This window comes from Kogia breviceps, chromosome 20 (genome assembly GCF_026419965.1).
Source record: "Kogia breviceps isolate mKogBre1 chromosome 20, mKogBre1 haplotype 1, whole genome shotgun sequence".
Taxonomy (NCBI): Eukaryota; Metazoa; Chordata; class Mammalia; order Artiodactyla; family Physeteridae; genus Kogia; species Kogia breviceps.
In genome coordinates, this window is record NC_081329.1 from 5,881,924 (window position 1) to 5,903,288 (window position 21,365).

Here is a 21,365-nt window from a genome sequence, read left to right on the forward strand (position 1 = left end):
AGTTGCAAATTAAAATCACAATGAACTATCACTACACTCTTACCAGAATGGCAAAAATAAAAAAGTAGTGGCAACTACTTTTAGCCAATGCTGCCTAGAATGTGGATAAGCTAGATCACTCTTACCTTGTTGGTGGGAATGTGGAGTGGTGCAGCCATTCTGAAGAACAGTTTGGCCTCCTTTTAAAAAAAACTTTTTTAGTTTTTAAAAACTGCACTTCCAGCTACTAAAGGATTCAGCAACTGTACCCCAGGACATTTATCTCAGAGTAATGAAAACTTGTTTGCCCCCAAACCTATAAACATCAATGTTTATAACAACTTTATTTGTAATAGCACCAAATTGGAAACAACCCAGATGTTCTTTGTTGGGTGAATGGTTAAACAACTGTGGTTCACCCACACCATGGAATACTACACAGCAATGAAAAAGAAAAGACCCTTGATGCATGCAACAACTTTGAAGACCCTCCAGAGAATTATGCTGAGTAAAAAGCCAATCTTCCAAAGTTATATACTGTATGATTCTATTGCTATGGCATTCCTGAAAGGACAGGATTGTAACAATGAAGAACAAATTAGTAGTACCGGAAGTTAAGGAAGAGGAAGAGGCAAGAGGGAGGAGAGTGTGGCCACGAAAAGGCAAAAAGTAGGGTCTCGATGGTGATGGAAATGTTCTGTATCAATGCCAGTATCTCAGTTATCATGCTGCTTTGGGGGGAAACTGGGCGAAAGGTATAGGAGATGTTCCTATGTGATTTTGTACAGCTGTACGTGACTCTACAATTGTCTCAAAACAGAAAAATGTCATTAAAAGGGTCACTGATTCCAAGAGGATTAAGTACATTGCCCCTGAGGAATTAAAAGGGAGGTGAAGCAGGATTTCTGACCCAGCAGAGAACCAAGGCTGGATCTTAGGCCTAGGAAACCTGACAGGGAATCCTTAATTGAACCAGGTGACATGAGAGCTCAGAGTCAAAAGGTAATTTGGCAGTTAGCCAGTTCCTAGGAAAGTAGTAGAAAGTTCATTTGGGACTAGGATCCTGGTCACTGAGCTACTGGCAATTGTAGAGGTAAGTCCATGGGAACTGTCTCCAATGACACCCAAAGGCATGGAGTCAGGATGGTTAATTTAGACAGGTGTGTGACACAGGATAGCCCTTGATAAATAGATTACCTGTCCATATATCACGTTAATCTCTCTACCTACCCGTCGTCTGTCTGTCACCTGTCTATCTCAACAGGTTGCTTGGGGTTGACTGCCTGAGAGAAAGCTAGAGGTCTGTTGATCATAACAGCTTCTAGTCCCCTCTTAAAAAGAAATATCAGGCGGCTTAGGGACAAGCCCCTTATCAAAAGAGTAGAGAAAAAGAAGCCAAGAGTCGGGGACCACCAAGGTTAGCTACTCACATTCCCCCTTCCCAGTGAATCACTGACAGATGGATCAAAGAGAGTCACTTTATTCTTATTAAAGTGGCTTCTTACTGGAGGCCAGAGTCAAAACACGATGGAGGTGGGTCGTCCTTGTTGCTCTGGAATCTTAAGCGTTTTCCTTACTTTTCCAACATGGCTGGAGTGTCACACAGCATTTCAGAGACTTCCGGCAGAGACCTACAAGTTCTTCATTTATCTGACAGGACTCCATGCATCTCCCTTTAAGCTTGTAGCATTTCTCCTCAAGAAATCCACTCCTGGCTACACAAGGGAAAGAGCCACCCAAATTAATTCTCTTCCCAAATATGTCTAGTTACCAGGTACCGTCGTGTCACTCATGAGGGAGGATCCCTTTACGAGCTGTTGTTACAGCGCCCCATCCTGCCAGCAGATGAGTTGGCAGTGGGGGAAGTGTTTTCTATTTGATTTTCCTATGCTCTTGTCATACAGGATGAAAGAGCAGGAAGGACAGATTTGCCCTCCTTCCAGCATGTTGGGTTAGGCTGTGTGAGGGCTTTAGGAAACAGAAGCTGAGGTTCTTTCATCAAAATCTTTTGGGATATTCTCAGCCTGTTCCAATAAACACCTCCAGAGTCAGTAGCTACCCCAACACACCCTCAAGGTGCTGTCTGTAGATAGCAAGGCCTGAGATCGGGACGGTGTCCCGTGACTGGAATGACAGAGCATGACTACATAGAAAGAACGTTTACTGTGGCGGCTAGAAGTCGAGAGGCTGCTTTAAGAGGCTCACTCTGATTTCCTGTCCGCATTCCATCAAATGTGTTCAAGAGCAGAGAGGGCGCAGCGTTGGCGTAGCTCTCCCAGACTTTCCTGTGTCATTCTGCATAGGATGCTGGCTCTGGCCTTAGTACTTGCTGAGGAGAAACCATTAGAGTAGCCAGCTTCAACTTAAAGACAGGCAGAGCATCTTTTTTTTAAAAAAAAAACATTTTCGTTTGTGTTTCTGTTTTGGCTGTGCCGCGCGCCGTGCAAGATCTTAGTTCCCCCTCCGGGGATCGAACCCGTGTCCCCTGCACTGGAAGCGCAGAGCCCTAACCACTAGACCGCCAGGAAATTCCCCAGGCAGTGCACCCTACCAGAATCAACGTTTTAAAGTTGCGCAGTTCGGGTGTGCATGTAATGAATGTGTCCGACGTACACAAGTTGCAATGAATGTCAACATATAAAGGTGCCTAATTCACACACCCGCAAAACTCAAACCAGATAGATTAGTGCCAGCATATGCACTAATCAAAGCAAGCATCGGCCTATGAGCTCATACGTTTAAATACCCGGACGTTTCAAAGCTCGGGGAACCCTGGCTTCTACCACAGGAATTTATCTCTCTCTGCCCTCCTAATAGTAGAAGGCTATCTCAGGCTAGGGGTACTGGACCTCATTCTGACAAGAGTCCTCGTATTAGATCCAATTTGCAGTGACGGCCCAGAAGGAGAAAGCCTCTGGAAAGAGCCAGAGCACCCATGCCTACGGGGCTTCTAATGGATCACCACAGATACCCGTCTAGAGAATACATGTGGGCCAGTGTGTGCGCGTATGGCGCGTTAATAGGTCAGTTTCATTTAGTTGCATTAGATAACTTCCTATTACATCGTCTTGTATTGTGTTGACTAATTATACACTAAGTGTGAGGGGTCTGAAAAGGGTGCTGTGGTTAGTTTCCAACGTGTCCATCAAGGCCAGTGGAAGGACGGGTTCACTCCAGGTGCCAGATCCCTGTGTGCTTGGCACAGAATCTACTCACACAGGGTTACCGTGCAACAGACCAGAGACGTGCAGAGCTGGTGGAAACTTCTGAGCACCATACCAGGGATATCACTAGCATTTGGCACAAATTCGGACTCACGGTCGGTTCTGGAAAACCCTTTGTTCAGCTCTCTGGAATGTGGAATGAGTCAGGCCTTGGGCTGTGATTTTGGGCAGGATCCAGATGGAGCCACTGGAGGTCCTCAGGAGGTGATGACGGAGTTCTGACGCGGAAAGGACACTGTGGCGAGACAGAGCCGGCCTCAAGGCCTGGCTTCCCTCCTGCTTCCCCGCATGACTTTGACAAGCTGCTTGGTCTACCTGAAGTTTAACTTCTACAGCTGTGAAATATATGTAAAACAGGGCTTCCAGGCCAAGAGTTCCTCTGAATATCACTAAATTACAGGTAGGGCAGAGTCTCCCTCAAAGGCGCTGTCAATGAAGAGTGAAATACGTTTTATTATGTGACAGTTTGGTCTCAGTATCCAGCTCCGTGGCCTTTGATTAAGGAATGGCAGTTGAAGCTTTACTACTTTAAGTAATACTGTGACCGGTAGGACACACAGTGTCTCTAAGCTCCACCCCTTTCTCTTCCATTTCTTTCTTTCTCTGCCTCTCTTCCTTACCTGTCTTAATCTCTATCACAACTATTTTTTTAAAAAAGATCCATTGATGGCCACCCTTGCTTTCAATTTTTTTTCAAATTTTTGTTTTTGTTAATGAGCATAGACTGAGGACCAAAAGGCATCTTTTCTGGCATTTCTTGATGTCTTCAAACCTGTGACGCCCCATGCTAGATGATAACAAAAAATGCAAAGGCTTTACAGCAGAGGCATTAGAGGAGAATTGCCCTCCTTTGGCAGATTCAGGGCTCCTGGGCCGAGGGTGTCACTGCATTCTAGAGCGGAGCGCGCCCAGGTGCCCGCGGAGACAGACTCGCTCTCGGAGCCTCCGCCTCCGATAACCTTCCCTGCGAAGGCGCTCGTTTTACCTGGGGCCAGAAAGAAGAAGACGGCAAAGAGAAAGAGGGACATCCTCATGGCTCGCAGGTCTCGAGAGATCAGTACAGTGTCCACGAGAAAAGAGCAGCAAACTCCCACATTTAAACCTTTCTCCAGCCCGATAACATCTTGATCGGTGAGGCGTGGCGCAAGTGAAGATGCGTCTGTGCTCTTCTCCTGGAGGCCACAGCCACATGGGTGGAGAGAAAGACCTGAAATGTCCACTTTAATCCTCACCCTTGTGAGAGAGGGAATGGGATACCTCTCTTTAAGAAGACGTGAAGTTAGGGGGATAAGCGTCCATCGGCATCACCCCACTACTCCGATTGCTGCTCATGTCGAAATACCCTAGATGCATTTGTTAAAACAAGAATAAGCCCCGCCTCACCAGCCGCCGAGCAACAAACGATTGCTATGTTATGGAACAGGTGGTTTTCACACGTGATCTGGATAAGATCACCAATTTAGTTCCTCGTGCCCCACTGATACCAATGAGGGATTGAACGTATAACTACCTTCGAGAAAACGGACACATTTCTCAAGGGAAGAATTCCAGAGGGTATTAGCTGACACTCCCCCTCCAGGGCACGAGCTTAACTGTCTCAACTTGAAAGTGATTTGCTTCCAAAGAATAGAATATGGAAGGGGAAGAACAGTCACTGAGGAGTAGAGGAGCCTGGCAGGCACGCCTCACCAAGCAGTCAAGGTTAACCTCAGGAGGCGTCAGTCATGTATCCCTGACATGAGGAGTGGGAGAACACTTCACTCTGTGCTCTTCTTCTCCCAAACCCTAAACCCCAGTCCACTCATGAGAAAACATCAGACAAGCTGGAATGCTGTAGTTTAGTTAGCAGTCATATACTACTGTGACTTTCTCAGTTTTGACAAATGAACCATGGTAATTAACATGAATAACTATTAACATGGATGTTAAGGTTGGGGCACTGGGGGGAGGGTAGATGGGCGCTCTCTGTACTATCTCTGCAACTTTTCAGTAAATCTAAAATTATTTCAAACTAAAAATTTTATTTTAAAAAACGATTGGGGAATAGCCTATCTAACTTTAGCCTCAGTCACCACCATATTTTTGTTAGGTATTTTTTATGCATGTTGCTTATATATGATGAATGATCCAGTTAGGAATGATAGACTGAAAACATGCATTTTCTCTATTCCCTTCCAACCTCACCTAAATAGAGTGAAACCCCCAAGAAAAGACAAACTTCCAAATATTTTCAGTTCTACAGTTTCATTTATCTTGTTTATTATCTCCTCATCTCATTTATTTTTGCTTCTTACAAAGTGAATCTGATTCATCCGCAAGTGAAGGTTGCAAACATGAGAGACTGACCGTTGGATCCTCTGAAACAAATGAATGTTAATAAGGTGATGGAAACTCCACTTCCTGTCAAGGATTCATGTGGTTTCTCACCCAAATTCAGGATGTAGAGTGTCTCAGTCTGTTCAGGCTGCTGTAACAAAATACCACAGATTCGGTGGCTTATAAACAACAAGCAATCATTTCTCACGGTTCTGGAGGCTGTGCAAGATCAGGGTGAGGACCCTCTTCCGGGTGGCAGATGGCTGACTTCTCACTGTGTCCCCACGTGGCAGAAGGGGAAGGGAATTTCTCTGGGGTCTCCTTTATAAAGGCACTAATCCCACTCATGAGGGCACCACCCTCATGACCTAATCTTGCCCCAAAGACCCCACGCCCAAACATCATCACTGTAAGGGTTAGGATTTCAACATAAGAATTTGTGGGGGACACAGACATTCAGACGATAGCCTAAAGAAGCTTGTCTGAGCTCTCACAAAGAGCCAACTAGCTCTCCTGAGGGAAGTGCTGTGTGTAAACTGCTAAAAGAGCAGTCCTCCTGTTCACAGCTCACCGGGAAGAGGACAAATGCATTTTACGGGGTGAATTCTAAGCACAGTATGGTGAGTTCTAGGATTTGGGGGCTGATCAAGGAAAAAGCAGGACCGCGCGAGGCAGTAACACCACAGGCCACGTTGGGTGGCACGTGGACGGGGTTACACGAGGAGGCCTTCCAGAGGGCGCGGCCTGAGGCCACCAGCCCCAAGGGCAAGGGGACTCTGAGCAGAGGGGGGCTCGTGTGTCCAGATGGCGTCACTTGGCAGCAGGGTGGGGAGTCTCTGGGTCGCAGCGCACAGAAAGGCGGCAGCAGTTGGGGTCATGGCTACAGGGTGTGTCTGATCCGTGGTTAGCAGGTGGTGGGTGTGATTTTGCAGGGTGTGCAAAGCAGGGGGGCTCCTCCTGGCTGAATAAATGCCTACCTGTGCTACATTCAGAGCACCTGGATGTGGAAGAATTTGAGCCTGGAGCCGGGGGATCTGTGCTACAGAAGTAAATGACACAGAGACCAGCACGCCGGGGCCATCTTTGGACCACTGCTACAGGGAGACCTCGTGGTTCCCACGACGAGGACCAGCCCTATAATTAGAGGTGGTTTCAAGCATCATTTTATTTTTCTGAGATTGGAAGTTCACTCCAGGTGAACTTGGTCCAGGTCAGGACCAGCTACATCATTTGCTGGGCCTATTGCAGGATGAAAACACACGATTCCACGTTCAAAAAGCAGGGAAACGTTGCCATTAAAGCCACCAAAACGTGAAGCTTTTTCCTTTCCTCCCAGGTCTCTGTCATAGTATTTTTTATCTGCTGTTCAATGTCGTACTCCCTTGGACACAGGGACACTCAGGGACACCTCGCACACCCTCCCCGGCGCCCCCCACCCGCCGCTGTGCGCATATGCTCGTGGCCCACTGGCTGCTGGGTCGCCCCTGAGTCCCGCCACCCGCTGCTGGGCAGCTGTGCCTTGCCCCAGAGAGGGTCCAGCCAGGCATCTCTCCTTCTCACGGGCCTGCCATCCCCACCATGACAACTGGGCGACTCCTGAGCTACTGGGCCGTCTGTGCTGGATGCAGTCAGTACTGAGTTGCCGCTGGGGAGGGGCTCACGCCTGCCAATCTGCCCGCCTTCACCACAGCACGAGCAGCCCTGGGGCGGGTTGGTCGGTGTCCTGTCCTGAGATGCTCAGGGCTCAGGAACATAGCCCCATCCCTCTCTGGGTACCAGTCCCAGCTACGAGTGCAGGGTGGCAGCGGTCGCTGGGAGGGAACAGAAAGGAGGAGGCCAGGTTGGGGCCCAGGGTTCACGGGGCAAGGCCAGGGACCAGAAACCCTCCCAGGGAGCGTCAGGCTTCGTCTACAAAACACACAGTCAAAGGTAAAGGACTGAAAATTTCAATACAGTGAGTGCAGAGCTTTAAACCCCAAGGTGGCAGGAAGAGCTGTGTGACCGCCCGGGTCACCTGCCTGCAAAGCCGGCCTGGCTACAGGCTACTAAACATGCCCCGAAGTTGAAAGGCATTAGGCTCAGCTCTGTCCCCCAGCACATACATATTAGCTTGTGTTCCCGAAGCTTAATCGTTGAAAACACATACACGTATCAGCGATGCTGTGTTTTATGGGCCGGGAAAGCTCCATTGTGAATTAGTGGACTTGGAAAAGAGTTTACAGAAACGCTAGAGAGAGAGAGATGTGAATCAGTCCTAGTACCAATAGCCAGACACTCTGCTAAGCACTTTCCATACATTATTTCAGTTAATCCTCTCAAATATCCTATGAAGTAGGTACCATTATTACATCCTCATTTTAAGGATGAAGACGCTGAGGTTCAGAAAGTGAAGCAACCTGATCGAAGTCATATACTGGCTAAATCCATCTGTCTGGCATTAGAGTCTAATTATTCGAGTCTACTAATTTTAAAATTATCCTATTTTTTCATTTCAAAAATGAAGAACAGAGCCTTGCACGAGCCTAGCAACTGGATGGGACTTTTGGGGGCTGCAGTGATACGGGTGTAACTTTTAATACCCGTGTTCTTCATGAATTAAAAGGGTGTGATAATTATGACTTTGGTCTCCTAGGTGATGTTGTCACGGGCTCAGGGATTCAGAGGTAACTTGGCAAAACAATCGCTACCCCTCCCTTTCTCCCTGGGAATTTTAGGGACAGTACACGTGAAAGCCAGGGAAGTGACACTATATTTACTGAGCTCTCACAGGGCACCAGGCCTCCCTCAAAGCATTCCACGTGTTCAAAACTCTTTTGTGTCATCACCACACCAGCTCCTCAGAGCAACCTGGCAGGGCTGGCGGAGTGACTGCTCTCTCTCAATAACTCTGAGTTGGTCCTTGTTTGATAGATACGCAAAGGGAGCTGGGAGCAGTGAGGCGTAGTTTGCTCTTCTCCCCGGACTAGGGCAGAGTTGGCCTGGTGTCCTTTCCACCACCCCGGTCAGAATCCCCCCAGTTCCAGGCTCTGTGGAGGCCAAGGGTTATGATGCATCACATCAGCCCTTGATCCTGGGAAATGGAGCATGTAAATGTGCCTTCTTTATGGATCCACTTCACTGACCAAGAGCGCATCCCATTACTTTCAAATATAAGGGAGCCTCTCGTCCTCGCCAAGGAATCCCGAACCTCTGTTTGAAGAGTCTTCCCTCAGAGATGGCGCCAAGCAGGAAGATGTTTTATTTTGTCTTTGCCTTTTTCTTCATTTTGGCTCAGTTTCCATCAGGTAAATGAGAGTAGATGGGGTCGTGACGGGGCAGGTCATAAAGCTCGATGATTCTTCTGCGTATCACCCTAAAACGAGAGTAACAGTCAGCTCCCCTCTGCACTTCTCATGAGAATCCTTGCACCTGCAGTAGCATTTTCTATGAGCAAACTATGATTCCTTTTATGTGTTTTTATGTTTTCTAAATTAATTTATTTTTTTTGGCTGCATTGGGTCTTCGTTGCTGCGCGCGGGCTTTCTCTAGTTGCAGTGAGGAGGGGATATTCTGTTGCGGTGCGCGGGCTTCTCATTGCGGTGGCTTCCCTTGTTGAGAAGCACAGGCTCTAGGCGCGCAGGCTTCAGTAGTTGTGGCTCGCGGGCTCTAGAGCGCAGGCTCAGTAGTTGTGGCGCACGGGCTTAGTTGCCCCGCGGCATGTGGGATCTTCCCGGACCAGGGCTCAAACCCGTGTCCCCTGCTTCGGCAGGCGGATTCTTAACCACTGCGCCACCAGGGAAGCCCTATGATTCCTTTAAAAGAAAACAAACAAACAAACTTATTCTTGGATACCAGGAGTTCTGGCCTTCAAAATTACAATGAAGATTCAACCTCTGTGAGTTTGGAAAACTTTTATGCAGTGCTATTTCCCGCATGATATTCAAATCCAAAATGTGCTTTGTTTTGAATGTAGGGTGCCAGGCAGGACTCGAGTATTCCCAGCCACTTCCAGCAGGTAGGTTAAATCCCTTTTTACTTTTAGGAACTCTGGCCCTGTTAGGTATCTCTGACTTCATGGAGGTATCCCTGAGTTCGGAAAGCCGTGTAGATAGTGGCGAACACAGAATTGCCTGAAATCCCAGCCCACTGACTCTACCTTCTTCTCTTCCGCTTGTTCCCAGCGTCGTATCTGGATTTTCCATTTCACAGAGAAATCTCTCTGTTACTGGGTTGTGATTTTGCTCATGGAGCTTTGGACCTCGTGGCTGTTCTCATTAGCTCATGGTACTAACTAAACCAAGGTCACAGGACCAAGCTTGTACCAGCCAATTAAGACTGCCCTGAGAGCATGCTCGCCCATCTCTCATAGCCTCTGCTCCTAAATCCAGCCAGGTGTGTCCCAAACGTATACCACTGGTCTAAAAAGGATCAAATAAAGGAGTCGGGGCGTTTCAGTGAAAACTCATCACCATTGCAGAAGAGCTCTTCATAATGAATAGCCCACTGATCTTTTTTTTCTGTGAACTCACCTCATACAGGGAAAAAAAAAAAAAGCATATTATAAACAGAACTGAAAGAAATATTCCTGGGTAATTCTAAACAAAATGTACAAGTGTTCAGACAGAATTTCAGAGTGAGAAAGAGTAAGGTTGTCACTAGTCATTCAGTGCTTACGGTGTACCAGGCAGTCTATTAACAATTTTATGTGGATTATGTCATTTGATCTCCAAAACATCCCTTTAAGGAAGGTACTATTATAATCACCATTTTACAGAAGATGAAGCAGAGGTATAGATTAGATGTTAAATAATTTTGCCCAGGGGATACAAATGATAAGTAGTAAGCTAGACTTCCAAGTCAGGGAAAGTTTTAATTCCGTGACCCTCAACCAGGTAGAATAATGCCCAGCAATACTCGTAAGCAGAGGTAGCAAACAAAATCTTCAACAGACTGTGTCGCACGAGCATTGAACCATCAGACCGTATGCTGCCTGGAGAAGAGCAGATGCTGCCATAAGCAATGATTTTGCCAGTGCCAGCGGGTACCAACTGCACGTAAGGCCTGGGTATACGCATAACCAGAGAGGGTTACTAGGGGGACGGGTGGGAGAAAGGGTGTTGTAGGTCTGTAGCAAATGGGAATCTAGAGGTAATCCCTGGCATTCCAAAGAGTAAGTCAGATGAGAAATACAACAGAATCCCATATCCTATCTGATTCCATGGCTGAAAATGTTGATCCTGCCCTGATTCAGTAATGAGAATCTCAGGAAGTAGGACAGGCTGAGACACCAAAGCACAACTGTTAGCAAATCCGTGTGAAGAGAAGTGGAGCTTACGCAAGCTGGGAAAGCCCGGTGGATGTTAATGCAGAGGATCCTAGGTGAGGAAGGAGACTGGGATTTAGGAGAAAATCATAAAATTAGAAGCTAGACAGGACAAAAAGTTGAGAAGCTTGAGATTCAGCTATTGATCTGAGGTGCCTTGGAGCCGCAGAATTGTACTGTAGGCGTTAGACGAAGGTGGTGGCGAAGAAAGATACTGGTTTGATATTTGTTATCAGGGAGACTTTGATGTCATCTGCTGCTGGCAGGAGTGCGTCTTCAGCAGAGCTCTACCTGACATCTTCTGTCACCTCCAGTCAAAGAGGGTGAGAATAAGTCACTGGGGACTTTGTTTCGGAGTCGATCGGAATTCTTATCCAAAGGCGTGATGAGTGTACAGCATCAAGGAAAAGAGGAAGGTGATATGAACCCGGGCTTAGTAGACCAAAGGCTGAGGGGATGGATTTGACGCTAACAGTGGACTTCCTAGGAGCAAACGGAGAGCCAAGGCAGTCCCCAGGACCACGGAAACCTCCAGTACAACGTAAGCAACACTTAGCACGAACACACACAGTCTGTGAGTTCGTATTCAGAAGTTATGCGGGCGACCTCAGGAGATCCAGTAGCCAGGCAGTAGGACGGAGCCCCAGGAGTGGACCGACGCCAGCTGGGTACGTTACGGAGCCACTTGCTCCGTACACAGAGTGAGGGGCAGGTGGTGAGACAGGAAACAAGAAGAGGATCACGACAGACATAAGCACCAAGGGTGGAGAAACGGGCTGCTAGGAGCTCGCTGAATTACTGCAGCAGCGGCACCAACCTGAAGGGGCAACGTTGTTCTGAGGTTATTGGGACACAGAGCGGTTAATAGGAAAGAAGATAAGAGGTTACAATGTAAATGCTGCCCCTGGAGAATCAGGCCAGCAAATAAAGGCTTCCCGGCTAGCAGAGGCACTGCCTACCTGTTCCATGAACGTTATCCTGAAAAATTCTTTGTGGTCCTGTAAAAAAAAGTTTCTGCTTAAAGGAGCAACCAGAACAGCTAACTGAGTAAACAGCGTTTGGCAAAATATTCTCACATAAATTATTCCATCTGACCACTGAAACAATTAAAAATGTAGCAAGTATTTCTGGAATGTCCATTTGACAAATGACAAAGCTGAGATTAAGCAGTTTACCGAGGACACGTGGCCCAAACAAAACTGAACCTGAGTCTTGAACCTCTACCCTCAAAGATCTTTCCAAACCACAAGATAGCCCTCCCGTTCTCACCTTGTAACCTTTACAGCAGCTTCGGGCATGTATTTTTATAGTTCCGTAACATACATGACACTTTGTCCAACTGTGCTTACTTTTGACCCATGCAGGTTGCTAAACCCATGAAGACAGGGACTGCACCTTCCTCTTGCTTAAACATTAACTCTCCCCAACTCTACTCTGAAAAAACTGGAGCTCCTTGGAAAAGTCCAGGCTGTTTCTTGAAAACACTTTTTATAATCATAAACCCCAAGCCTCCCTTCTTCTTTCCCCTCCCTAGAGAGAGAGCCCTTGGGAAAGGCATGTGAGCAGCTCTTTCTTGGCGCAGGTGACTTTGCTCCTTGCGAGCCATGCAGGCTCGGCCGGGGCAAATGCAGGAAGGTGTGCGCGGAGGATGAGAAGGTTGTTGGGAGTTGCAAGGTGAACTTTGTCTGTTGCCAACGGAGGGTCCAGTAAGCCACACCAGCACTCTTCCGGCTTCAGAAACAGGACCGGGTATTCAAGGAAGGTCAAGAGAAGCTATGCAACCTAACCAAGTCGCACAGTGCGTGTCCGGATCATGCTCACTTCCTTCTTCGTTTCTTTGCTTATTTTTTAAGATGATCTTTAACCAGGCTACCAGTGAGGAGAGGGAAGGGTGGGAGGGGCGAGGTAGGGGAGGGAGATTGAGAGGTACAAACTGCTATGTATAAAATAAATAAGCTATAAGGAGATACTGTACAGCATGGGGAATAAAGCCAATATTTTATAATAATTTTAAATGGAGTGTAATCTATAAAGTATTGACTTCCTATGTTGTACGCCTGAAACTAATACATGGTAAGTCAACTATAATTAGATTAAGAAAAAAGTCAAGACACGAGTGGGTACCTAACAGCTACACACAGAATCGGATGCTATTACTATCTATTTATAGAGTTCCTTATAATCTATGAATCCTTCCCCCATAATTTTCTTGTGCGACTCACAGTCACCTTATAAGGTAGATTTTATTATCCCCATTTGCATTTGAAGAAACTGAGACCCAGTCAGGCTGTCATTTCCTCAAGGTGATAGCTGGAAATCAGTAAAGGGTGTACACACCACTATCGTGTTCTGTGTATCCATTTACATGCACTAATTCTCACGAAGTAGCTACATGAAAATGGCATCCACATCACTGTTAATGGGATTATAATTCTATAGAGTTTAATAGATTATTTTTTCCACATCATTTCTTGTTGTACCAATATATTGTCACTCATTCTAGTACTTATGGTGTATTTTTAATTGAATATGTTTGACATAGAACTATGTAAATTTAAGACATACATGTTAATTTGATACAGTTATATACTGTAATATGATTGCTGTTGTGGCGATGGTTAGCACCTCTATCATCGTACCTAATTATCCTTTCTTTTTAGTGTTCGGATAACTAAGTTTTAGTCTCTCAGCAAAACTGCTGCCTGTATTCATTACACTGTGCGTTAGATCACTACGGCTTATTTACTACCTGTTGCCGGTCTGTACCTGAAACGACATCCATGTCATCCTCCTACCTCCCGTCCCCTGGTAACCACCATTTTGCTCTCCGTTTTTTACAAGGTTGACTTTTTTGGAGTCCACACATAATAGATATCATTCAGTACTTGTCTTTTTCTGACGATCTCACTTAGCGTAATGCACTCAAGGGCCATCCGTGTTGTCGTAAATGGCATCAAAATGGCCAACAGTTACCTGAAAAGATGCTCAACGTCACTACTCGTCAGGGAAACGCAACTCAGAACCACACCTCCCACCACTCAGAATGGCCATCATCAAGAAGACAGGAGACAACAGCTGTTAGAGAGGATATGGTGCGTGTGGGTTTTTTTTTTTAAAACATGTCACATCTACTCAGTTAAGGTCCAGGGCACCAACTCTGTGTCTCTCTTCCTACCAGTGGATGAAAATGTTAGAGATGAATTTTAAAATGTTCAGCATTGCATATGCATAAATGGTTGACTCTATAACTTTGCCTTATGAAATAAAATTTGTAGCTTCGCAAAATAAAGGTCAAAATGACCAGTCCTGTGAGTGGTGACTCAAACCCGAGCCCTCAGTTTTAACATGGGAGACTGAACAAGGTGTTGCTGCACATCTGAGTGGACCGCGGCCCCATGTGTTTTCTTGCACGCAGACCCACTCCCTGTCCTCTCCCTGCTCTGCTCTGTATAACCGGCATATTCTCTGCAAACCTCACTCGCTAAGCTTCCTGGCTCTCCTGGCTTGTATGTCAACCGCAAGTGCCTGGCGGAAGAATGGCGGGTGAGAGAACAGGAGAACTGTGGGATTTCCTCTCTCGCCGCTCCAGCTTGTGTCCTCCCTCCTCGCTCGGCACTCTCGCTGCGGGCATCGCTCCTGCCAGCTAGTCCCCGCTCCCGGGCTCACACCAGAGCCCCCTGTTTCCCCCCAGCCATACGGCAGGGGCGGGGATTCCAGCTGTGGCTAATGGTAGTGTTCCCTCATTGTTCCCACTGTGCAGGTCTGCTTTTTCCGACACTTTATCACCAGCTGTCCATATTAAATCCTCTTTATTGAACCTTCTCGTATGGGAACCATTTTCATGCCTGGAGCCTGGCTGATCTGACCTTTAGGCTGACTCTGTTGTCAGATCCATTGACATTTGATCAGTTGTTCTCCAAAAGAGATCTGAGACGTAACCATCGTGAACCCTACAGCATTTCCTTCATTTTCGCAGGAATTAATTCAGGGAAGCGGCAAGTGGAGGCTCTGGTCTCAAAAACCTGGTTGAGTCAGCATCTGCTAGTGGGTACTCCTTCTCCCCAGATCTCCCCAGCAAGAGTACAGTTGATGGTTCACAGAGCATCACGAGGCCAGGGTATCCCCTACTCATTCCATATCCCATATTGCTTGATTCCCCAAACTGAAAGCGTTCTGGACCCTAACTGAAGTCTTTTTCCATAGAAGAATCCATGTACATGTCTCAGCGTCGCACAGAGTGGGGGTCCAGTGGCTTTGCCCTGATAGTACCTTAATAATTACCCTAAATGCCACCCAGAGTTAGATGGCTTATGGTCTCAGAGGACACCTCCCATAAATGCTCACCTAGTCACAAATGTCCCTGCTTTCTCTTGCTCTCTTCTCTCTTCCGTACTTTGCTCCTTTTAGAACGTTTCCATCCAATTACCTCTTTTTTTTACCCCTGAGACACCAGTCCTTCCTACAGAATATTAAAGTCTCAACTCACACTAATTTCTTGTTACTTGAAAAGTCAACCCTTTCAGATGTCAGGTGGAGGCCCAAGACTTCCTCACATAAGTTTCTGTTGATTCCACAGGACACTATGGAGATCTCCGATATCAGTTTCTGCTGGCTCTTCTGAAGCGGAATGTCTTCTGAATGCTGGATGGGTCAGAGGGAAACGGCAAGGAAGAGAGACACTGGGGCTGCTTCCTCTTAAAGTATCTCCACTCAAGTAAGTCTGCGTCATTCCCCTGTTGAGCAAGATTTTATCTCCATTAATTCTGAAATTGGGTTGGGTTGGCCAAAAAGTTCATGCGGGGTTTTCAGGTTTTTCCCTAACATCTTACGGAAAACCTGAATGAGCTTTTTGGCGAACCCAATAGCTACTGGCGGTCTTATGCTAGGGGGCTATTACCCCTTCTTGGTTCTGGGTTCTACTCCAAAGCCCTCTCACAATAACTGAAAGGCAACGCCAATGCCTCTAGGGCAAGGCAGATCAATTTGGGCTGAATTCCCAAAAGGTAGAGGACAAAACACTGAGTATCGTTAACTTCCACGTTCCCAGCTGAGGTACGAAACCACAAAGGCAAGCAGGCAAAGAGGGTGACCACGGAATGTGTCTGGAAACACTCAGCCCTGTGCTTACTTGAGGGCATAAAAGAAAGCTAAAGGAGTCACGGGACAGGATTTCTCTGGAAATTGGGGGGGTGGGGGGGTGCCCAGCCTCTCAGGCGGAAAGGTGAGGAAAACAACGCTTTCATGCCAATCCTTATGAGACTGGCGACAAGAAGCCTCCCTGGAGAATCTGGCATGTCAGCCCGGGGTGCCCATGCCTGGCTCACGCCTGAAAATATCTACCGGGGGAGAGCTCTGGCTGGAGAGGCCTGTGACGGCAGAAAAAGAAGGGAGCAATGGTGGAGTAGCTGCACTTACGATATTAGGCAGGGAAATGGGTGTGATTCCCATGGACCAAGTGAATGGACCAGGGTCACTGCGCTGAGACCGTCCTAAAGGGACCCCCCCCCTCCAACAATGTGGCCTGTGAGGGCCAAGGGAACCAGCAGTAAGTGGTTTCAGGACAGAGCTGGGGGAGGAGAGGAGCTGAGGTCGATGCATAAGAGATCACCCAGAAAGAATATTATCCATTCAGGAAGGTGCACAGTGAGGTGGGCCACACAAGAGCCCCACAAGAACACATTAATATGCTTACCATAAAGATTTTACCTGTGATACTGCTGTGTGTGCTTGTTTTACTGCATAACAAAGTACTAGCAACTCGGCAGCTTAAAGCATGGCACATTATCTCACGCTTCTGTGGGTCAGAAGCCTGGGCACGGTATAGCTGGCTTCTCCGCTGAGGGTTTCACAAGACTGAAATCACGCTGTTGGTTGGGACTCTGATATCATCTGAGACAGGAAAGGACGTCAGCCAGGGCCTTGTCCTGAGCAGCAGCGGCTGCCTAGCACTCCCGTGACTCTTTGCACAAAGTGGCAGCTTTCTCCTTCAAGGCCAGCAAGAGAGACTCTCATACTTCAAAACTCTCCAGGGCTTCCCTGGTGGCGCAGTGGTTGAGAGCCCGCCTGCCGATGCAGGGGACACGGGTTCGAGCCCCGGTCCGGGAAGATCCCACATACCGCAGAGCAGCTGGGCCCTTGAGCCACAATTACTGAGCCTGCGCGTCTGGAGCCTGTGCTCCGCAGCGGGAGAGGCCGCGATGGTGAGAGGCCCGCGTACCGCGATGAAGAGTGGCCCCTGCTCGCCACAACTAGAGAAAGCCCTCGCACAGAAAGGAAGACCCAACACGGCCATAAGTAAATAGACAAATAAATTTTAAAAATCTTAAAAATACATAAATAAACTACCAGGTCACCCCAGTGAGAAACCAGAACCGTTTAGCTAAATATTGCTTCTCAAAATGTAATATATATACAGACAGCTCTCTTCGAGATCCCAGGCCCAACTCTAGGGAAATGATGATTCTGCCAGTTTGGGTGGACCCATGATTTTGCATTTTTAACAAAACCCCTGGTGATGCTTATGGTGGTTTTCTCCAGATCCCATTTCCAGTAGCACTGAACTTGGGAAAGAAAGCCCAGCACACACAGCCCCTGACACCCAACCAACATATCTCAAGGCAAGTACAGTTGGTTTCAGTGACGATCACCCGTTATCTCTCCTAAAGATCACATTATTTGTCAGCCTTTAGTAAACTGAGCGAAGCACAGAGAAGGCATAGGTCTGAGCAAGACAGCACTTTGGAAATAACGTGCATTTATTCATTTAAACAAATTTTACTGAGCATCTACTGTGTGCTCACACGTTTATTAGTGTTCACTGTATACAAGGCACTGTGCCAGAAACTGCAATAGTTTATATGACTTCATTCTCATATACTCTGGCATTAGTAATAAAACATACACCCCGTGCAGGGAAAGGAGAGGTGGAAATGGGGGAGGGGCAGGCGAGGACACGTAGGCGACTTGGCAGAGTTGGAGGAATAATGGTTTTGTGCTACAAATTCTGCTTGGGTGAAGCTATGCTCTGATCTTAGTGTTCTCTAGAGAAACAGAACCAATAGGTTCTCTCTCTCTATCTGTATCTTTCTATCTATCTGTATCAACATCTATCTATCTAAAGAAATTTATTGTAGGAAATTGGCTCATGTGATTATGGAGGCTGCCAAGTCCAGAGAGCCCACGTGGAAATTCCAGTCCAAATCCACAGGCAGGAGAATACAGATGTCCCAGCTTGAAGACAAAAAAGCAGAGAGGGAGCAGATTCCCTCTTGCACACAGCGTTTTGTTCTGTTCAGGCTTTGGTGAGGCCCACCCACACTGACGAGGGCAAGCTGCTTCCCTCAGTTTACTAAGGGAAATGTTAATCTCATCCAGACACACCCTCACGGACACACCCAGAACAATATTTAAGCAAATATCTGGGTACCCTATGACCCAAGAATGGTAGGTGACTATTTTAGTAAGTAAGGGAATGTACAGGTGAGGCTTGTCTTGGGCGGCTGCAAGGTGAGTAGATCTCCGCAGCCATCTGCCAGAATCTGAAGCGTTTACAGAGGCCTTAGTGGGCCGCAGTCACATACACCATCCCGATGGTCTCAACACCACACTGCTCTCTCAAGGCTGCGTCCTAGAAATGACTCCTAGAGCGGAAACAGAGTAGAACACACATTTCAAAGACGGGAGGGGTGAGGAACCTGTGATTGCCAGGGTCCAGTTCTTGGGTCAACCAGTGGTTACATCCTCTCTCAGTGACCTCCTCCAACACCCCCATGACTTCATCTAACTCTAATTACCTCCCAGAGGCCCCATCTCCAAACACCGTCCCATTGGGGGGACAGGGCTTGAACATATGAGAACCGGGGGAGGGTGGAGGGGAGATGCACAGCTCAGCTCACAGCACCAGGTCACTGGTTGAGTGGTCCAGAGCCCAAGTTAGTGAAAAAATCAGACTGCTGCTGAAGATTCTGGAACTGAGAGGGGTGGGGCCCTCTTTGGAAAGCTTTGGGCACACGTGCAGGAGTTGAGCTGGAAACTTCAGTCACACGGGTGCTGCCGGGGCGGTCAGATTTTGGTTCTGTGAGGGGCACAGGCCAGTTGGTATCCTGTGCCTATGCACAGCCACGTGTCACTGGGCGTCACTGGGGGCCTACAAATCAAGTGAAGACGTGACCACCAGGCCTTGTTCCTCAGCCACCGCCCCCCCCCACTTCCCCACTGCCCCACGATAAATCTAAGTCTCCGCTGCCTACCCTGACCACAGGAGATATCAAGGCATCTCATGAGGAACTGCAGTATGACACCAGTGTTTGGGTGAACAGAACCTCCCATCCACCAGAAATCCGACACAGACGTGCCAGTAGGTACCGTAAAACTTGACTATGTTCTTTGGAATCCTGACACTCTTAAGAAAATTCCAGCGCCAACTAGCACTCCTTCCTCCATCCGCCAAATTCATACTTCCTCCATGAGTACTGGAATGAAATGATCCTTGACTGAGAAGGAATGCATGCTTGCAGGAAGGAGGTGATTTCGAAGACTGGCTGTGAACTTCCCTTAGGAGTACTTGGGCATTCTGATCCCTTCTCCAAAGACCCTGAACTGAGAGGTGGGGCTTGGGGGCCTCTAAAGTGTGCATCTCGGTCTGGACGAGAGGGTCATCAGCCCGCGGATTTTCATCACCAAGTCGTTGCGTTTGTGTTCCCATCCCCCCGCTTTCTACCTCTGAGCCGTTGTGTTGCCTTCACCTCCAACATGGCGCATGGTTAGAGTATTAATGTCCACATCCAAACATAAACGTATTTTCGTCATGGAAAAAATAAATGTGGCAAGTGTTGGTGCGTGAGCATCCCGATGACCTCGGCAGACTCTCAGGACAAAAACCTAACAAATGTGTCAACACTGGGGGACACCACATTCACAACCTTCACGCTTTACACCCCCCTCATGTGGTCAGGTCCCCATGTAGGGCGATCAGAATCTCCAAGCTCAAGCTCCTTTACTCTGCCATCCTGAACCAAGCACGTGCGTGAATGGCTTCGTTCCACGGGGTTCCCTAGTTTGACTCACAGCAGAGATCTCAGCACCTCTCTGCTCTCAGCTGGAGACTCCCTGAGAGTCTCATGGTCACATGAGAGCATCATCACCCCAGGTTCCCTGTCACACACTGAATTTCATTTTAAAGGGGCCGCCTGCCCATCGGGCCATCTGGGTGACCCTCATCAAACTGTCATCCTCTAGCCATTGTGCTTACGTCAGGCTGTGTTTTCTCCTGAAAAAGGACGAGATCTGTAGTGAGGGAGCTTTTCTAAGAAATGCTTGGAAAATATTTTTTCATTGAAATAATAATAGTAATAATATAATAATATAAATAGAAGAAATGATAGTTCAATGCGCTCTCACTCCTTTTCACTCCTCGGCTTTCATCAGATCTAATTTCCAAGGGGATAAACAGAGATTCAGAAACATGGTGGACAGATCTCGGTTTACTCAGACACCCATCTTATGGGCTTAGTTTCTCATGTGCCACTTCCAAACAATATCCATCCGTTGTGCACCCAAAAGGATCACTTCAGTCGACTTTTAGCCTTCCCAAGCACACACTAGGTATAAACCAGAACACAGAAGATTTGATGGAGAAGGTGGGTTGGAGGCTGTATGGTTTACACAAGCAGAACTATACTGCTTGATTCCTATGTAAAGAGGGGGGTGGGGAGTAATGAAGGAAAACGAAATGGGGGAGGGTCTCAGATACCTGGATTCCTTGACCCCAAATCCTACACAGTCCTGGCTCCTTAATCTGTGTCCAGTTCCCACAGATCTGACAGGAGTGAGCTGAGCTCAGGTTACGTGAAAGCAGCCCTGGAGAGCTGGAGGACCAGTGGGCGGGGCTTCCCCACCTCCTCCCCCCATATGGGCCCCAAGGTGTTCACTGTTCCCCTGCCTAAGAGAATGTTAGCTTCTAGAAGTTAAATCCACTTGAGTGCATATATCTAATATTAAAAACAAACAAACTTAAAAGTTGAAGAAACTTGTATTAGTCACAGGAAAACCAGATGGGTTTTTCTATGGAAATAATCTTTTGAGAAATTGCTGTAGCATGAATAGCTGGAATTCAGTCTTGCCAAATTCCCTCCAGCATGAACTTCAGAATTTTCAAAGAAAATTGAAGAGATTTTAACTCACATATTTCACCTTAAAAATATTAAGGGTATAAGTGAGGCAACTGAAATTTGAAAATACAGTTTTACTATGCTTCCTGATCTTCACATGAGAGAATAGATATTCCAGTCAAAGGTATCTGGGAGTAATAAAAATTGATTTTTCACTAGTTAAAAGCAAAATCCACATATCTCCTAAAAGGCACACTTTTTACAAGCCTCATTATCCATACTTGACACAAAACATTCAGAAATAGAAAATGAGGGGACTTCCCTGGTGGCGCAGTGGTTAAGAATCCTCCTGCCAATGCAGGGGACACCGGTTCGAGCCCTGGTCTGGGAAGACCCCACATGCCGCGGAGCAACTAAGCCCGGGCGCCACAACTA

At 47.3% G+C, this 21,365-nt stretch overlaps 2 protein-coding genes across 2 annotated transcripts; one reads left to right on the plus strand and one right to left on the minus strand.

Annotated features, from left to right (window-relative positions):
• Positions 1 to 1,539: 1,539 nt before the first annotated feature.
• LOC131747559 (beta-defensin 15-like) lies at positions 1,540 to 4,237 on the minus strand. Its single transcript, XM_059049492.2, has 2 exons — positions 4,189 to 4,237; positions 1,540 to 1,694 (listed from the first exon to the last, which is right to left on the minus strand). The coding sequence occupies exons 1-2, from the start codon at positions 4,235 to 4,237 to the stop codon at positions 1,540 to 1,542; spliced, it is 204 nt and encodes a 67-aa protein (XP_058905475.1).
• Positions 4,238 to 8,733: 4,496 nt separating this feature from the next.
• Positions 8,734 to 12,531, plus strand: LOC131747588 (beta-defensin 105-like). The gene is made up of 3 exons (XM_059049532.2): positions 8,734 to 8,803; positions 9,472 to 9,513; positions 12,404 to 12,531. Exons 1-3 carry the CDS (start codon positions 8,734 to 8,736, stop codon positions 12,529 to 12,531), a joined length of 240 nt encoding a protein of 79 aa, XP_058905515.1.
• The last annotated feature ends 8,834 nt before the right edge of the window (positions 12,532 to 21,365 follow it).

Coding starts and splice junctions, on each gene's coding strand:
- LOC131747559 (XM_059049492.2), bottom strand. CDS start 4,237: ATGAGGATGTCCCTCTTTCTCTTTGCCGTCTTCTTCTTTCTGGCCCCA. Junction 1,695..4,188: donor CTTCTTCTTTCTGGCCCCAG/GTAAAACGAGCG, acceptor TCCCTTGTGTAG/CCAGGAGTGGATTTCTTGAG.
- LOC131747588 (XM_059049532.2), top strand. CDS start 8,734: ATGGCGCCAAGCAGGAAGATGTTTTATTTTGTCTTTGCCTTTTTCTTC. Junction 8,804..9,471: donor TTTGGCTCAGTTTCCATCAG/GTAAATGAGAGT, acceptor TTTTGAATGTAG/GGTGCCAGGCAGGACTCGAG. Junction 9,514..12,403: donor TTCCCAGCCACTTCCAGCAG/GTAGGTTAAATC, acceptor TTCTTGGCGCAG/GTGACTTTGCTCCTTGCGAG.